Here is a 19,051-nt window from a genome sequence, read left to right on the forward strand (position 1 = left end):
AAATTATAAAATCATTCTGCCATTCAAATTTAAACATAAATAAAATTTGGTAATTTCAATGAATTTTGTTGGAATACAATGAAAAATTTTGAATTTTGTAATTTTACTATTCAAAATTTTGACGTTCTCTAGCGACAAAACCGTACCCCTAACCCATCAACTTGTATACGTCACTAGAAAGCTTATTTCATTGGCTATCCATTGGAATATAAAAGTTTATACAAAGTGTGACAAATAAGTTAATTATTGACGATTGAACGAAAGAATGCACCAAAAAAGTCATGAAAAAATTAGTCAATTTGACACCTTCTACCGGCCGAACCGTCTAACCTATCCATTCAAATTGGGAGACTGTTACAAAGCTCATTGCATTGGCTATCCATTGACGTATAAAACACTACTAAAAATGGTGCAAATAAACGAGTTATTGACGATTGAACAAAAGTATGCACGAAAAAAGCCATAAAAAAATAGCCAACTTTGACGTTCTCTAGCGGCCAAACCGTGTAACGGTCTAACGTATCAACCCAAATTGGAAAATTTTTAGAAAGCTCATTCTATTGGCTATCCAAAGGATACACCAAAAAAAATTGGTCAAAGTTGACGCCCTCTAGTGGCCAAACGGTACAACTAACCAACCGACTTTTCTACGTCAATGGAAAGCTCATTTCATTGGTTGTCCATCGACATAAACATAAAAACAAAGTGTTGCAAATACGCGTGTTATTTACGGTTTACAGACAGGGTGCCCTAGAAACACTTTTTGACTGGTTAGGGCTAATTTGACCCTGAAAAATTAATAAAACACAGTTACATGAGCTACTAGGTCTACTACGATGTAATGCATAGAAATTTCTTGAAAAACTTTTTCGTAAGGGTCAAATTTGCCTGAAAAGCAACCACTATTCCAATGGGTTTTGCGTTATATTGGCCACTTAGTGCAAGCGAAAATCGACTTAAATGATTTCATTTTTACAGTTTTGCTACGGCTCTAAATTTGACACTCACTGTGCTAGGTTTGCGCCAAATATCAGGGCCGTACCTGACCGATTTAAAAAAAATCCCTCAAAGAAGTTAAAGTGGTTGCAGTCAAGTCGTTTAGTTAGCTTTGGAGCCCTCTGGCGGCCAAACGAAGCACCCTATCAACACAAACGGCATATTTTTGGAAAGCCCATTTTATTTTCTATCTATTGACATATAAATACAAATTGTTGCAAATAAACGAGTTGTTTGATAATAAAGAAAATTTGACAGCTACTACTTTAACCTTCAATAACTCGATTTTGACATCAATTTAAAGAATAAATTTTTCAAATAAGTGACCTAATACAAACTTACCTTAATTTTGAACAGAGAATCAGACAAAAGGAGTGTTTAATTTGACAAACGTCCTTTTTTAGAACTGACGTCTTGAGCTCTTTTTTTGACCATCCTGTATGATATATATTTTATAGTTTTTTTTCACCCACTCTTAGAACAAACCTTGTATAACACGGCAAAACACAAAAACCAAGAAAAAACTTTTCCTAATAGGCATAAATTAAAATTATTGTTTTGGAGATGTAGATTTTCATTTGGAGATGGATTGTTTGTATAGATAAAATTTATATAGAAATATAGTAGACCTTTGTATCTATCACTTTCGTATAGAAAGTTTTCTTCTTAAACTAAGAATAAAACTTGTATTGGGGTGGTCTAAATTCAATCAATAACCCTGTACATAGTCATCAAACATCAAACTAGACAATCAGGTGATTTTATCTTGTCACAAAAGTGCAACACTGCCCAAATGCTTGATACTGTATTAAACAGGGGCTTAAGCAAATTTAATGCATTACCAAAACAAATTAAAGAGGTACGAAACTTAGATACCTTTAACCCACAACCACCCAACCAAACTAAATTATGAATCAAGGTTTTATAAGGTTGTATCTAGGCTTGCAACAGAACTTAAGTGTGATACCAAAATTAAGCTCATACAAGTACAATTTAAACTGAAACAACCGAGGAAACAACTAATATTCAATCTTCTCTGAATTAGTGTTCTCACTTTAAATTTTAGTTCACTTACTTAATTAATTTTACTTATTTAACTTACTTTAGTTAACTAAATACCATCAAAGTCCAAAAGGTCCAAGTAACTGCCTTTATTCTTAGTAGAACTGAATAATACATCATCCTCGACATAATCCATATCAAAATTGTAATTTCACATATAATTGCCTTTTTCTAGCATGTTATGTATATTAGCATCGATATGAAAATTTTCATATTGAATTAAGATATTTGCATTCAGTTTACTAATGTTAACAATGTAATATGTTAATGTATCCAATACCTGTCTTCTAGGAGAAAATATATGGGACTGAAAACGATTCAGTCAGTGTACTCTTGTGTAAGATGCCATACAAGGACACAATAGTCTACCTAATGTTCTTTCTGCGATAAGTTAATTTTGTAGAAAAAAAGAAACTCAAGTTGCTACTAGGGATTAATTCGATTAATTAATTAAAATAGTTTAATCCCTTATAAATAAACGTGATTTTTTTATTTATTTGTTTTAATATACCTACTTGCAAGTTTAACAAAACAAACTACAAATCTATAACTATTCCACTATATTGTTCATGTGATTATAAGTATAAGATGCTTTATAATAGGTGAAGTAACACGTCATATTATTGTGTTCTTAATAATATTTTAATTAAAATTGGCTATTTTTAATTGTTCCAAATAATTTCTCTTAACATTCTTACTGAGATTAATCTTACTTTACGTATGATTTTTTGTTTGCTATTTTATTAGTATTAAAGTGTACTTTGATTCAAATTAAAAATTCTTACTATTTGTGATTAATCAATTTTAAAGCACATATAGGCAACAAAAATCAATCGTTTAATAGTTTAGTTCACAAGGACAAGCAGAATATGACAATTTACATGAAACTAAACTTTGTAGAAACACGTATTTTCAGGTTATAAATTACTTTTAAACAATTTAATTTAGTTTAATAAACAATTGTGTCTAAAATTTAACGATTCTTGAAAATATTTAATTTTTGTTATTGTCTTGATGTTTTAATTACCTTATAAAATTCAGTTAAAAAAATTATTTATTGTACTAATTTGCCTAAGTTATAAGTTTAGTTTGAAAAATATTATTTTTTGATGTTTTTGTGGTTTTTTTCAATTGTTTATTGCCTTACTAAGAACTAAATAGGCCATCTGAAAGTTGAAATCAAAATGTCTTTGCTGAAAAAGCTTTTAACGGAGCACCCTGTGTACCTATGTGTAACAGATACAGGGTGCCTCGTGTATGTTGAATAAAATGTTGCTAGTTTTCGAAATACAAGGGGGGTAAAGTTTATAACATTTTCAAAATTAATTTGATTATTAAATCCCTAGGTATTGACACTGAATCAAAATTTGAAAACTTAACCCTAATCTTGACTATAATACCTTACAACTTTTTTATTCGCAGTAACAATTTTGAGCGATGAAATTCAGATACTGACTAATTTCAACAAAATTCCAAACAATTTTCTGCAAGAACAGGAGTATTTTAAAATATACAAGTGTCTCAAATTTATGAAAATGAACAAGGTGAACCAGTGCCATCAAATTATTGATATTCTATATAAAACTTCCTTTAATAGAATGCTGATTTTGCATGTACATGGTTATTGATTGAATTTAGACCACCCCAATACAAGTTTTATTTTTAGTTTTAGAAGAAAACTTTCCATACGAAAGTGATATTTCTAGATATATTTTATCTATATGTTTCTTGTTTCTATGTCTCACAATTACGTGGGTAACCAAACTTTATTTTTTTTTAAGTCTGTTATTATACACGGTCGACGGAAAAATGTATTAAATAACACGTTGTATGTTATTTTTTAATTATAATTTAATGATGTTTTTCAAGTAAGCATAATTTAATTAAGTTATAAATAAACATTAAACCTGCAAAGTTGGCATTATTTTAAACGGTTTGAAACGAGGGGTAAATCGCTGAGTACAATTTTGTACACTAATTCCTAATAATTTCGAATAACTAATCTCACCTAACAATACCCACTAATTTTCTGAATTACCACGACTGGAGAGTCTAAAAAAACCTTTTTTAATAAAAAAAAGTAAAAATAAGAAAAAATGCGGCAACGATTTAACTGGATGTAGATATGCTGCTTAGTTTAAATGGGACACCTTGTATATTATTGCATTTTTGAATTCTACGTCAAATTCTAGACATATTCTAACAATAATTTTAATTTGTGCATATCAGGAAACGTTTAGAAATAGATAGTTATTGAAGGTTAAAGTAGTAGCTATCAAATTCCGTCAAAACTGTCTTTATTGTCAAACAACTCGTTTATTTACAACACTTTGAATATACTTTTATATGTCAATGGATAGAAAATATATTGGGCTTTCCAAAAATATGGCCGTTTGTGTTGATAGGGCCATATATACGTTTGGCCGCCAGAGGGCTCCAAATCTAACTAAACGTTTTTGTTGACTGTAACCACTACGGTACGACCCTGATAACCGAGCACAGTGAGTGTCAAATTTAGAGCTGTAGCAAAACTGTAGAAATAAAATCATTAAGGTCGATTTTCGCTTGCACTAACTGGCCAACATAACGCAAAATTCGTTGAGATAGTGGTGGTGTTTCAGGCAAATTTGACCCTTACGAAAATTGTCATTTCCAAAATCGTTTGTCAAGAAATTTATATGAATTACATTTTAGTTGCCCTAGTAGCTCAGGTAACCGTGTTTTCCTAATTTTCTAGGGTCAAATTAGCCCTAACCAGTCAAAAAGTGTTTCTGACGCACCCTGTCTGTAAGCCGTAAATACCACGCGTATTTCTAACACTTTGTAGTACTTTTATATGTCGATGGACAGCCAATGAATTGAGCTTTCCATTGACGTACAAAAGTCGGTTGGTTAATGGTACCGTTTGGCCACTAGAGGGCGTAATTTTTTTGGTGTATTCTTTTGTTTAATGTTCAAAAACAAATTTTTTCTAGAGTTTTATACGTCAATGGATTTTTTAAAAGTAAAATTACAAAATTAAAAATTTTTCATTCTTTTCCAACGGAATTCATTGAAATTACCAAACTTTATTTATTTTATTTATGTTTAAATTTGAATGGTAGATGTATAGAAAAAAATATTTCATGATTTTTTTATACAATATAATTTAAACGTTCCCAATTTTATTAATAGTTTTCAAAATACTGATGTCCTCCAGTAATCCCCATTAATTCCTAAAGTTACACCATAATGCCCCAGCGGTTTACCCTTCGGTTTGAAATCAAATACGCTAAGGAACAATTTGTGTCGTACAAGTTTCGATTTTTTAAGACACTCTGTAGTTAAAATTTATTTAGAAATATCTTTGTATCTATCTCTTTCATATAGAAAGTTTTCTTTTAAAACTAAAATGGAACAATCAATGGAGTTTAATAGATAGAAAACAACTAAATATCGATACAGAACATATTAGTCAAATAGGCCTAGAATTTAGCCTAGAATCTGAATTCCCATTTAAAAAAAGGTAAGTTTGGTCAACCACGTAAATTTGAGACACGCTGTATAGATAAAATGTATCTAGAAATATAGTAGACCTTTGTATCTACCACTTTCGTATAGAAAGTTTTCTTCTAAAACTAAAAATAAAACTTGTATTGGGATTGTGTAAATTCAATCAATAACCCTGTACAGGGCGTTTCTTCGATGGAGTTGAAGAAAAGTATATTTTTCCAGATTTTATGTAAACGTAAATTTGTTTAAAAACAAGTCAAACAGTCAAATATTATTGGTGGTTGGTTGGCTGATTGATGTATCCTGGATACGTAATTCATCATAGATACTATCATTGTTGGCCATAAAGACCATATTTAAATATCTCAGAAAATTGTTAGGAAGCAAATATCTCATGAACAATACGTTCTATCCATTTCAAATAAAGTATACTTAACTTAATTTTCTTCAAATTAGTCGATCTGTCAAATTCAAAGTTCTCCTCAGTTAAAATTGCCCTAAGTGTCGCCCTCTACTAGTTATCGACGTTATCGTAAACTAAACATCAATTTTATTCACCCTATAATTTTTCGACAACATAAATAGGACGTTTGTGGATTAACAGTTAGAAACGCTTAAACATAGTATATTCTAACGGTAAAATTTAAGTAACTCGACTTTGACTAGAAATAATAAAATAATAAAAAGTACGAATTTTGAGTAAAAATAAGCAATTGTTTGGACACAATTATTTAAGTATTTTAGTATATAAAGCGTTATTAAGTTGTTTAACCTTTGGAACTTTGTGACTAATTTTGTTGATGGGTAACCAAATTAAATTAAAAAAATGGTAAATTACATCAACAATTCAATGTGTGAAAAATAGAAATTTGACATTCATGCTGGTCAAAATCCAAACTCAAAACGGATAATTTGTAATACCTGTTCGGCGTATGTATGTCATTATTGTGCCCTAAAACTAGCATACAATAAAAAGCTGACATAAAACATACACAAAACCAATCTGGTACTACTATGTCTGATACATTTCTAGGATAACGTGGGACCTACAGTCCTAACGAAACAACGAAGCTCTTCATTAATAATTCTATTATGCATTATAATGTGGGTGCTAATGGAAGAAGGAATCAACAAGTGGTGCATGAAATTTTCTTTTCTTTCGATAATATATGTGTTGAGTTTAAATACTTCCGACAGAGATAAATTTTCTGAAATTTATTGTAGAATATGCTTGAATCTATTAGCAAACAATTTTTTAGTTTAAGTTGCAGTGACTACTTTTGTTGTAGGCACTTGATAGGGTGCGAAAGTGTTAACAGTAGCCTTACCGGTAATAAGGAAAAGCCTGAGGCATATGAAGATCCATGGGTCCGCCAGGATGATGAGGGGCACCATAAGCGTGAGGTTCGCCCGTTTGCATGATAGAGGCGGCAGCGTGGTGGCCCAGGACGGCCGCCCAGGGCGACGCGCCAAAACCGCCCGGATGATCCAGCTCGAAGCCGCGAGTACCCACAGTCACAGAAGCACTCGTGTGCATAGAGTAACAAACCACTCGCACTGGCACTCGCACTAGCGTCGAGTCACCACTCCCGTGTGTCGTACATAAACGTATGCGTCGGATGCGGATGAACAAGAGGCTCGTGTATCGGCGGTCGCGAAGTCACGGCCATTGATGGGTAGAAAACGGTGACAGCGCTCAATGAGCCGCTGAACCAGAAGGCGGCGACTTGCAGGCACTGTCCCGGTAAAGTCCCGCCTCCAGGCGGGACGAGCGGGCGCAACGACGTCTAGACGCTTTTGGCTAACTTAATGCGTATATATTCCAGACTTATTATATAGTAGTTAGGTATATAACACGCTTGTAGCTAGTTATGCCTCATTACTCACCATATTACTGAAACTTTTCTGTCAATACTTACGATTTAATTACTAAAAGACTGAAAGCTACCATAACATAATTTCCATATCCTACGTATTTAATTCAAAGAAAAATTGTATGTGGCTGACAAAATTTACGTAGTCAATTTCCATCAAGATTCATTATAATCGATGCTGCAAAACTGCGCCAGCAACGTTTTTCGGTACAAATGATATTATCCAATTAAGGTCATCGAGAGAACGACTTAATCCATCATATAGGTCGGGGATGGATAGACTGTACGTTTTGTGAGGCGATAAATCAGCAATTCTCAAAGTTTATCATTGACCGATATTAAAGGATTGAAAAATGTTTGGAGTTGGAGAGATATGTTCTATATAAGTTCGTTGAAACGAATTACCTACTCATTTATTTTCGTATGTTAGGATTTTCGTCTCACCGCACCGTTCGTTGGCAAATTGATTTTTGCACTATTTTCAGCTAAGTTTAAAATAACCTTTAGCTAGTCCTTACAACACCAGACCACTTGAGCTCAGCCTTGATATACAATGTTGTCAGGTCTACCGTTAAAACGGTATATCTACGGGTTTTCGTAGTTCTTCTACCGTTCTTCTGTTTTTTTGTATATAATCTACCGTTTTTTAATTACGTTATTGCCATTATGTTGGTTGTGAAACTTTGCATATATTTTTTCAGTTTATTGAATAGTTACCACGTTATGTCTGTCAGAATTGTCAAAATTTTACTAGAATTTGCAAGAATTACATTTTAACACAGTTTTCGAAACAAGACGATTTTCTGAGATTTAACAGTTATTTTGACAATTGTCACTTCATAGTCTAGCTAAATAGCCTTCTGAAATCACGTGACAACTGTCACTAACGTCAAAACTGTCAAACCATGCTCAAAAGTTGCAAAAATCAGGATTTAGAAACGTTTTCTTGCAGTATTTGATATAAAACGTGTTTCTGAGATTTATGACAGTTATTTCTCCAAATTATTGTCACGTGACCGTCTAACTTAATAGTGTTATACAATCACGTGACAACTGTCACTAACATCAAAACTGTCAAACCATGCTCTAAAGTCACAAAAATCAGGATTTGGGAACGTTTGCTTGCAGTATTTGATATAAAACGTGTTTTTGAGATTTATGAAAGTTATTTGGCATTTGTCACATAACCGTATAGCTAAATAGTGTTCTACAATCACATGACAACTGTCACTAACGTCAAAACTGTCAAACCACGCTCTAAAGTTGCAAAAATCAGGGTTTAGAAACGTTTTCCTGCAGTATTCGATATATAGTCCACATTGGAAAAAACCAATTATGTAAAAATAGGAAGTGACAGCTTTCCTGTAACAGAGAATACAAAGTTCTTGGGTCTGTGGGTGGATCAGCATTTGGATTGGTCTTTTCACGTGAATAAATTAATTAAAAAATTAAACTCCGTTTGTTATGGCATTAGAGTGATTAGCAAGTATATGGGTGAGAAAAGTATGAAAATATTGTATTTTGCAAATTACGAATCCATATTAAAATATGGAATAATTTTTTGGGGTAGAAGTGCAGGTATTCAGGATTGTTTTGTTGCTCAGAAGAGGGTTATTAGGATAGTTAAAAAAATGGACTTTAACCAATCATGTAGAAATGTTTTCAGGCAATTGGGAATTCTGACAGTGTATGCATTATATATTTTTGAATGCCTCATTGTTTAATATTGAGGAGGTTGAAGGTTTAGATTGGGTGGGTAGAGTTATTGAGAGTCTTGAGTGCCATTTCAATACTGATTTAATCCTACGCATGTAACTAACAATCTTACTAAACTATTAAACATACCAGTGGCTCAGAAACAATTAAACTCTATGGTTTTGACATGGTTGTTACAGTCATCGTTTGTAAACAATTTATAAACAGTTTGGTGGCTGCTGAACTATAATTATTGCAACCACTGTTAAATAATATAGAACGCTATGTTACGCTGTTTTGAATATAGTTAAACAATTATCGTTTTGCTTACTAATTGTAATTATGAAATGTTAACAGATCTATAAACTATGATTGTCCTTAATTACCCTGATTATTTATATAACATTAAGATATATGTTTAGCTGAAGACTAAACATCTTGCCGGGCTCGACTGAATTTGGCGAGCTGAATTAGAGGTTGATGATTTCATATCAGGCCTCATTGTTGAGACTGTGTCGTCTTAGCGATGCCAGTTCTATCATCTCTGAAGATGTCTTATGTTTGGTTGTTGGTTGAGATCTGGCAGTAGTTAGTGCCCGACGGCATTTGTTGACTGCTACTATGACCGCCATGATAATAAGTACTACCGCTGCTGATGTCAGTGCACCTGTGAACATAGAATGTTTAGTTATGGATTTCCAGTGATGTTGTCCTAGCTCGGTTTCAATGTCTTCCTCCATTTCTTTTAGCTTTCGAAAATCATCAGAGGGATGAATGATGTTTTCTTCGTATTGGCTTTGAGGTGGTTGCTTTATTGACGTGGTCAAGTTTACCGCCACCTGCTTGATAAAACCTGCTAGAACCGGAAATACGTCGCTGCGCCTAGCTGCTATAGATATTTTATTAGTCGATATAATGCAATTTGATGAAATCGAAATGATTCCTGTTTTATTTAAGACTAAATCTTCTCTATTACCGTTACACGTTATTGCAACTTTTGATGAATCAGGTGACACAAAAATCCACGAATTTTTGGTGTAAAGTTGAATCCATTGCATTGCTTTAATTTTCACTCGCTTAACGGGACAGCTCGAATGTTCAGTTCGTTGATATATTTCATCTAAAATGCAATTCGGGCTGTTTTCAATGTTCCTTATTAAAGGCGGTGAGCATACGAATAAATGTTTTCTGATTCCTATGCAATTCTTAAATTCTTCTTCACTTATGTGAAAATATTTTTGTTCATTGTAATCACTAGCTAGCAGTTCTTGAGGTAGGTCAATTGTTAAATACGTGTCGCCTTCCACTGCAGACGGTATCGCACTGACCTTGACTACGGTAAAATTGCTGAACTCAGTTACTATAAAATACACATAAACGTGTAGTTGTTTTTCTGTTTCCTCAAGTTCAGTTTTCAATATGGGTTGAGGTAAGATTTCAATGCTTGGTGGCATTTTGCGCTCTGCAGTTTGGATTATTTCCCTTATCTGCCCCGGTGTTAACATTGAGTATATGTTGCCTGTGTTGTATAAGATGTCAGACAGACTTTTATAATAGTCATATACTTCATCTAAATAATTGTTCCCAACTTGATATGAGCTCAGAAGGTGAATGCTAAGTCTGTTTTCGTCCACCGCTTGAAACCAGCTTTGCTTCATCTCAGTTATAGCGGCTTGGCTTCTGATAACCTTTTCTTGAAACTGCTTAAGCTTGCTGTAAATTCTGTTTTCGGTGTCGTTAAACTGAGATAGTGCCTGCAGCATAAATTTAGTTTGATGACTAGATGCATGTATTAATTGTTGTTGATTCTTTTCTAGATTGTTAATGTCGGTGTATACTTCGTCATTTACGCCAAAAATTGAAGTCATCAGTTTTCCAAGTAATCCTCGCCGTTTCCTTGACCTTGTAACGTCGTATATTCCTTTTATAACCCACTCTAGTCTAGTTTCTTTTAATTGCATATCGGAAATTAATGTGTTGCATTCAGTTTTTTCTGATATTTCTGCCACATTTTGGCATACGTTCTGAATCTGGGCTGTAACATTTTTTATGTTTTTTATGTGGTAGCTGATATCAGATTTATTCAGCTTTATGTCAATTCGAAAGATTCCCCTTTCTATTTTTGCTTGTCCAATATGTTCAATGTACAATCCTGGTTTTGGATATTCTATCTTATATTGAGCCTTTGCTGAATTTACTAAGCTTAATATGAATAAAATCGCTACAACGGCTTTCTTCCACAAATTTGCTGACCTTGTTTTGCCTTTAAATTGATTTCTCTCATTTCCATATTCTACTGCCTTTTTGTCTGATTCTCCACGTAACGGTATAAGCTTATGAATCGGCCGTTTGGTAATTACTCCCCCTGGCTTCTTTATTGACACTACTCGAACAATTCCGTCCTTATCCGCGTGCGCTTCGGTTATTCGAGCTAATGGCCATTGACTTGGTTTTACGTTATCTTCTTTTAAGATTACTACTTCTCCCGTTTCTAAATTGTTTGATTTGGATGTCCATTTGTACCGCTGCTGAAGTTGATGTATGTACTCTTGCATCCATGTATTCCAAAATTCTTTACGCATTTTTTGTATCATTTTCCATCTTTGATTCATATTACTGATGATGTCTTCGCAGATTGGGGTAATCGGTGACAATAGTTCTCTTCCGATTAAAAAGTGACCTGGTGTGAGAACGGCAACATCGTTTATGTCTTCGGACAACGGACACAAATGCCTTGAGTTCAATGATGCCTCAATAAGTGTTAACAACGTATATAACTCCTCGAAGGTCAATGTTGTATCTCCAATCACTCGTCTTAAATGATACTTTGTGGATTTGACGCCCGCTTCCCAAAGACCACCAAAATGAGGTGCTGAGGGAGGGATAAAGTGCCACTGTATGCCCAACGATGTGCTTCGATCCTCAATTTTCTCCTTTCTGAGTAACGCGATAACTTCTGACTCGATTAAGTTGTTTGCCCCTACACAAGTTGTGCCATTGTCACTATAGATGTGTGCACATTTTCCTCGTCTAGATATGAACCGTTTTAACGCTGCTAAAAATGTTTCAGCTAGCATGTCACTTACTAGTTCAAGATGTTGTGCCTTAGTTGCTAAGCACACAAATACTACAATATAACCCTTATATGATTTATTTCCTCGTCCTTTTGTGGTTCGCACTTGAATTGGTCCTGCATAATCAATTCCAGTGTGTAAAAATGCCGCTGATTGAGTCACTCGAGGTGGTGGTAACTGTCCCATTAACTGTTGTGCTGTAGCAGCTTTATATCTGATACATTTTACACAATTGTTAATTATCTTTTTTACTGCCTTTTTTCCATTAATCAGCCAAAATTTTCTTCTAATGAAGGCTAAGGTATTCTGGTTACCTCCATGTAATGTTGTGTTATGCGCATCTCTTATAATCAAGTTTGTTAAATGACATCTTCCTGGTAAAATTATGGGATGTTTTTCTGTGTATTTTAATAGTGAATGTTTCAGTCTACCTCCTACTCGTAGGATATTGTTTTTGTCGATAAACGGACTTAAATTGACTATTTTACTTTGTTTATCTATTGTTTTATTTGATTTTAGAGCTTGAATTTCCGCGTGAAATGCTCCAGCTTGTTCTAACCGAACAATTTTTTCTTCAGCGTTGCTAATTTCCTGAATTGTTAATGTACCTTTCCTGATGCCTGTTTTTTTGCAATTGTTAATGAATCTATAACAATAGGCAATTATGCGATTCATTGACAGCAATGTTGAAATTTTTTCATGAATTTTGGGTTCACTTCTTTGTGCTACATTTACTTGTATGCTCTTTTTCCTTTCTTCTTCGGTCTCTGGAATTTTTGCGTTTACTGGGTATTTGTTTCCTTGCAGCCACGTTGGGCCTTGCCACCATGGAACAAAGTCCTTGATTTTAGAGGGATCAATGCCTCGTGATATTACATCTGCTACATTTTCTTCAGATTTCACATGATTCCAATGCTGAGATGGCACCAAGTTTTGTATCTCAGATACTCGATTTGCCACAAATGTTTTCCAATTATTGGGCGTTCCTTGGATCCATGATAATGCTATCATGGAGTCAATCCAAGCGTATGTGGGTGTTTTATTCAAACGTAGAGCCGTTTTAACTCTAGTTAGTAACCTTGCTAACAATACTGCTGCACATAACTCAAGTTTTGGTAGTGTTGTTTTTGTTTTTATTGGTGCTACTTTTGACTTTGCAGTCAATAGTGTGATTTTGATGCTTTCGTCGTTATTTATAATTTTTACGTAAACTACAGCTCCGTATGCCTTCTCTGAAGCATCGCTAAATCCGTGTAGTTCAATTTTGCTCTTGGTTGATTGATACGTCCACCGCGGAATGCTGATTTCTTCAACGGACTTTAACTGCTGCCGAAACTTATTCCAACAAGCTGCTATTTCTTGTGAGACTTCTTCATCCCAGCTAAGTTTTTCTAACCATAATGTTTGCATGATCAGTTTTGCTTTGACTAATACTGGACTTAGCCATCCTAACGGATCGAATAGTTTCGCAATGTCCGCTAATATTGTTCTTTTCGAAAGCTTTTGTGACGGTGCTAACGCCACCTTAAATCTTATGGAATCGTCACTTGGTGACCATAATAATCCTAATGATCTTCTGGTGTCATCTTCTTGAATGTTGACTGCGCTTCCGTCTCGCAATTCTACTGGTATTGCTTTTATGACTTCCCTGTTATTACTAGACCATTTTCTTAGTGTTATCCCGCTGGCCTTGAACATGCTTATTAGTTCATTCACCGTTTCAATTGCCTCTCTTTCGTCTTCTGCACCTGACATTAGATCGTCCACATAGAAGTCCTGTAAGCTGATTTTTGATGCTGTTGGATACGACATTTTCTCGTCTTCCGCTAACCTTTGAATTGTTTTTACAGCCAAGTATGGTGCTGCAGCCGTTCCATACGTTACGGTCAATAACTTGAATTCTTGAATTGGGTCGTTTGTCGAGAATCTCCATAAGATTCTGTGATAGTCCTGATCTTCTTCGGAAATTCGAATTTGTCTATACATCTTCTCTATGTCGGCTGTAAATCCTATTCTGTGACTTCTCCAACGTAATAGAATATCTATAAGGTCATCTTGAATTTTAGGACCTACGTGCATGATGTCATTTAAACTTTTTCCATTTGTCGTTTTTGATGATGCGTCAAACACTACTCTCAACTTTGTAGTCGTACTGGTTTCTTTGATAACTGGTTGATGAGGTATGTAATATTTTCCTTGGATTTGGTTACTCCACTGCACCTGTTTCATGTGACCTAGCTTAATGTATTCACTCATAAATTTTTTATATTCCAAATTCAACTTGTAATCATTAGATAATCGTTTCTCCAAGGACAGTAAACGTGCCAACGCTCTTGGCCTTGACTCACCTAATTGCGATGACTCAATTTCGTTTTTAAACGGAATTTGAACAGTGTACGTACCGCTCGAATTACGCAATGTTGTTTTATCGTAAAATGCCTCGCATGCATTTTCATCGTTTGTTAATTGTCGTTTTTCCGAAATTTCCTCTAATTCCCAGAACCGTGATAATTCTTTCTCTTCAGACTGTGTTATCATGCTTACTACTGCAATGTTGGTTTGTTTTAAGGATTGATGAATGCTTCCCCAAATTATCCAGCCTAACTCTGTATTTTGGGCTACAAGGCCGTCGTTTGACTTGTCGATTCCTTCTAACAAAATTTCGTGAAATTCTTGGGCTCCAAGAATCACATCAATTGGACCCGGCTTTCCGAAGCCTGGGTCAGCAAGAATTTTATTTTGCCATAATTCGGTGTTTACTTCAATTGGGTGTTCTGGCATATCTTTTGCTAATTTTTGTAAAATCAGCAGTTCAGTATTTAACGTAAATTTGCTAGTAATGCGTGGTTTGCATTGTACAGATATTTTGTATTTGCAGCTCTCATTGGTTGATCCCCCTATACCAGAAATTTCTGCATGAATTTTCTGTTTGGGTAATTGTAGTAAATTGGCAGCTTCCATAGTGATAAAAGATGCTTGCGAACCTGAATCGATCAAGGCTCTCAAATTTTCGTTTTTTCCATCTGAATCTTGAATTCTAATGATTGCTGTCGCTAATAATGTTTTACCTCCTTCATGCGCGACATGTGTTCCTACCCTGTTTGATTGATTGAAATATGGTTTTGATTTCTGCTCGTTTGGCGTTTTCGTTTTGTTGTGGTTGTTTTCTTTGTGGATAAGCGTATGATGATTTTGAAAGCAAATTCTGCATTTTTGAAATGACAGGCATTTTGTAGTTAAATCGTGGTTTAAGCAATTTAAACATAACCGTTTTTCTTTAGCAGTATTAAACCGTTGATAAGCTGTTAATGCTTTGAATTTTAAACATTGATAAATGGTATGGTTAGATAAATTGCAGTACTTACAGCTTTGACTTTGCTGTTTTCTCTGATGTGGTTGATAACTGCCCATGCTGCTATTGTTTTCGCGTCCGTCATGTCGATCGGTAGATATGGATTCGATGGCTCGAAACCGCTTAAGGATGAAGTTCAACATCTCGTCGAGTTCTGGCACTTGTAGTGGATTGATCAAACTAGCTTCAAATAGCTCTTGTGTTCTCTTATCGATTTTCCGCAGTAGGACGCAACCGATGATCGGGTCCCATTGAGATGTATTCATGTTCAGAGCTTCAATGGCTTTCAAGCATTCTTTTGTTGTGTTGTAAATTTCTTTTAGCTGCTCTGATGATTCTTGTTTGCTGTCAGGTAGATCCAGTATTTTGTTAATAAGCTTGTTGGTGATTAGGCGTTCGTTACTGTATCTCTCTTTGAGATGACCCCATGCAATATGGTAGTTCGCTGAACTGATTTGAAAATGTTGAATTGCTCTGCCAGCTTCCCCTGTGACATGAGCTTTTAGATAGTTCATTTTTTCGATTTCGCTGAGTGCCTCGTTGTTATGGATCACATTCTTGAACATGTCTTCAAATGGCGTCCACTCTTCGTAGTTTCCAGTAAATATTGGTATCTTTATTTGAGGTAGGCTGATGTTATTGGTTCTATTCACTGACATTTGTGGTTGTTGGTTTTCTACCTCACTTTTCAGAGGTGATGATTTGCTGTTAGATTGTCCTTGAATTTTGGCAATCAAGGTACGAAGTTGCTTGAATTTGTTTTCTTCAAAATATTTTGAAACTTTGTCAACGTCCAATTTTGAAATTTCCCAGTGTAAGGATGTTACGATGTTCCAGTCTTTCAAAATTGTTGAAAAAAGTCCACTTTTTACCTCGGGATCAAATGTTGCAGTGAATTCTTCAACCAGTTCATCCAAATCGCTCATTCGCAAGGTTTGTTCCTGCGTGAGTTGATTTAGAGTGGCACTTTTTTGATGCTTATCTTGTTGCTTTAATTCTTGTTTTCTCTCTTCGTCTAGTAGTTTTTCCTTGCAGTTGTTTAACTCTTGTAGAGCATCGTTATAAATGGTTCTGATTTGTTCAAAGTAATTGCTAGCAAAGTACGTAGCGTGTTGCGTTTCTAATGTTTTCAGCTCTTTGAGCTGGGTGTCATTTACTTTAACTTCGTTCCATAGCTTCTGAACTTGAGTTCTCCTTTCTTCAACGTATTGTAGGGTTTTTCTGTTTAATGGGTCTTTCTTTATATTGGTGTGAATGCGTTTGATCTCTTGTCCTAATACCTCTTGAGCTTTGCTTAATTTGTTAACGGTTTCCATTTTTGTGTTAAGATTAAACTCTTCACTTGCACTGAATGAATCACTTCACTTTACTTGTTATCTGCACTTGTATACGCGATCTGCACTGAGTTATCGATTTGTATACGCGACTCGCGGCCGAATATTACTTGATTAGATTTTTTGTTCTGTGGCTAACATAGGTTACCGATTAATTATTTTAGACTCGAAGGACCATGTTTAATATTGAGGAGGTTGAAGGTTTAGATTGGGTGGGTAGAGTTATTGAGAGTCTTGAGTGCCATTTCAATACTGATTTAATCCTACGCATGTAACTAACAATCTTACTAAACTATTAAACATACCAGTGGCTCAGAAACAATTAAACTCTATGGTTTTGACATGGTTGTTACAGTCATCGTTTGTAAACAATTTATAAACAGTTTGGTGGCTGCTGAACTATAATTATTGCAACCACTGTTAAATAATATAGAACGCTATGTTACGCTGTTTTGAATATAGTTAAACAATTATCGTTTTGCTTACTAATTGTAATTATGAAATGTTAACAGATCTATAAACTATGATTGTCCTTAATTACCCTGATTATTTATATAACATTAAGATATATGTTTAGCTGAAGACTAAACACTCATGTTTCTGTATAGAAACAAACATCTTTTCCAACAATTAAGTTCGCATCAAAACTACAACACAAGATCTGAATATTTTTGTTACCCTAGGCACAGACTGTACCTGAACGAAAAAAGTCCAGAATATATGTGCGTAAAATTGTTTAACAAGTTACCTCGACAAGTTAGTCAACAAAAAAGCATATCAGTATTTAAAAAAAAAAATTAAAAAATTGCTTATTCCTAGAGCCATATACTCTGGATGACTACATGAATATGTAAAAATACCTATAGTTAACTTTAGAACTTTTTTTTTATTATTAATATGATTTTAACAATGTATATATAGCTAGTGTAACATTTTGTACAAACACGTAAAACATCTTGTATGTGGCCTGTTAGGGGCCTATTGACGAAGTTTCTTTTTGTTATCTCTTTATGTAACAAATATGAAATATATTGCCTAACTAACTAACTAAAGAGTGTTTTTGAGATTTATGATTTTTGACAATAGTCACGTGACTGCCTAGCTAAATTATCCTTTAAAACCACGTGATATCTGTCACTAATTTCAAAACTTAAAAAACAATTATACGTAGTACGGTTTTTATGGCAAGAATCAATGATTAACTATTAAAAGACTAGTATAATAATGTAAAATGAATGAATTTGTTTTGATCTACCGCTATCTACCGTTTTTTGATTATTCTACCGCCATTAAATATTTTGACTTTGCAACACTGTTGATATACCTTAAAACCTTCTTGGTGGCAAGTTTATTACCGTCATACAGATATTCTAAAACAGAACCAATAGCAGAACACAGAAAATAATAACATTAGTTTGTACTTATATCATTAGAAACAGGTATAGAAGAAGATATCTATTGTTTTAGCGAACGATGGATTATACAGGATGAATCTTGAACGCGACACCCCCCTTGTTAATTTTTAAACAAGAAGGGATTCAAAAAATAATAAAAGCTGTAGCTGTGCTTATGTAGGTACTATATTTTGTAACCACAAACTCTTATAATATGTTTCTACTCCTACAGGGATATTGATTATTTCCTTTTATCAGTTTAGAGAACGGATACTTAAGTAAGCACTTTCCACTGGCTGAACGGATATGAAATCACAGTCTTTAACCTTAACTGTGAGATATGAAATAGCCCAATCTGGACTGCTTCTTTTGGTTGTCATCCTCTCTGAGAGTTGATATCAAAACATTGCATTTTGGCTTACTTTTTGAGGAAATAAAAACCTTTCAAGTTTTAATTACTGTTCAATTTATCTACTCTATTATACGAGAAAGAAAATTATACAAATCAATCAAACCAATTCAATACTTTAGAAAAAGTTAATCAAAAACTTGAGGCTTTTTGGCTGCAGCGTCTACTACAGGATTTTCCAATAAGAGGTGTTATTTTGATATTCAAAGAAAAATGTCATTTTTTGAGATAAATGATCGGATGTTTATTTCATTATAAAGAAGAAGGTATTCCGTTAATAATGGAAAACATCAGCCAAATGACCACCACGACCACGCCTACAGGATAATATCCTTTTCTTGAAATTTTCCGTAACCAAATCGCAAAGTG

The 19,051-nt window shown here is 34.3% G+C and overlaps 2 protein-coding genes and 1 long non-coding RNA gene across 4 annotated transcripts in view; 1 reads left to right on the forward strand and 2 right to left on the reverse strand.

Moving 5' to 3' along the window:
* Window positions 1-7,241, reverse strand: part of trh (PAS domain-containing protein trachealess) — a 145,907-nt gene extending 138,666 nt beyond the window's left edge. The window contains exon 1 of one of the 2 annotated variants that reach the window (XM_081993835.1): window positions 6,879-7,241. In XM_081993835.1, coding sequence (XP_081849961.1) covers window positions 6,879-7,087 — 209 coding nt within the window. In that variant the 5' untranslated portion in view covers window positions 7,088-7,241. The remainder of the gene's footprint in view (window positions 1-6,878) is intronic. The other variant, XM_081993836.1, reaches the window with a different exon arrangement.
* The window catches only part of LOC145739058 (uncharacterized), a 239,962-nt gene that overhangs the window by 212,087 nt on the left and 8,824 nt on the right, over window positions 1-19,051 (forward strand). The window lies entirely within an intron of this gene.
* LOC145738808 (uncharacterized) lies at window positions 9,204-11,414 on the reverse strand. The gene is made up of 2 exons (XM_081993875.1): window positions 10,295-11,414; window positions 9,204-10,239 (listed from the first exon to the last, which is right to left on the reverse strand). The coding sequence occupies exons 1-2, from the start codon at window positions 11,078-11,080 to the stop codon at window positions 10,189-10,191; spliced, it is 837 nt and encodes a 278-aa protein (XP_081850001.1). The 5' UTR covers window positions 11,081-11,414; the 3' UTR covers window positions 9,204-10,188.

The sequence above is a fragment of the Ips typographus genome, linkage group LG16 (genome assembly GCF_016097725.1).
Source record: "Ips typographus isolate SLU linkage group LG16, UJ_Ityp_2.0, whole genome shotgun sequence".
Classification (NCBI taxonomy): domain Eukaryota; kingdom Metazoa; phylum Arthropoda; class Insecta; order Coleoptera; family Curculionidae; genus Ips; species Ips typographus.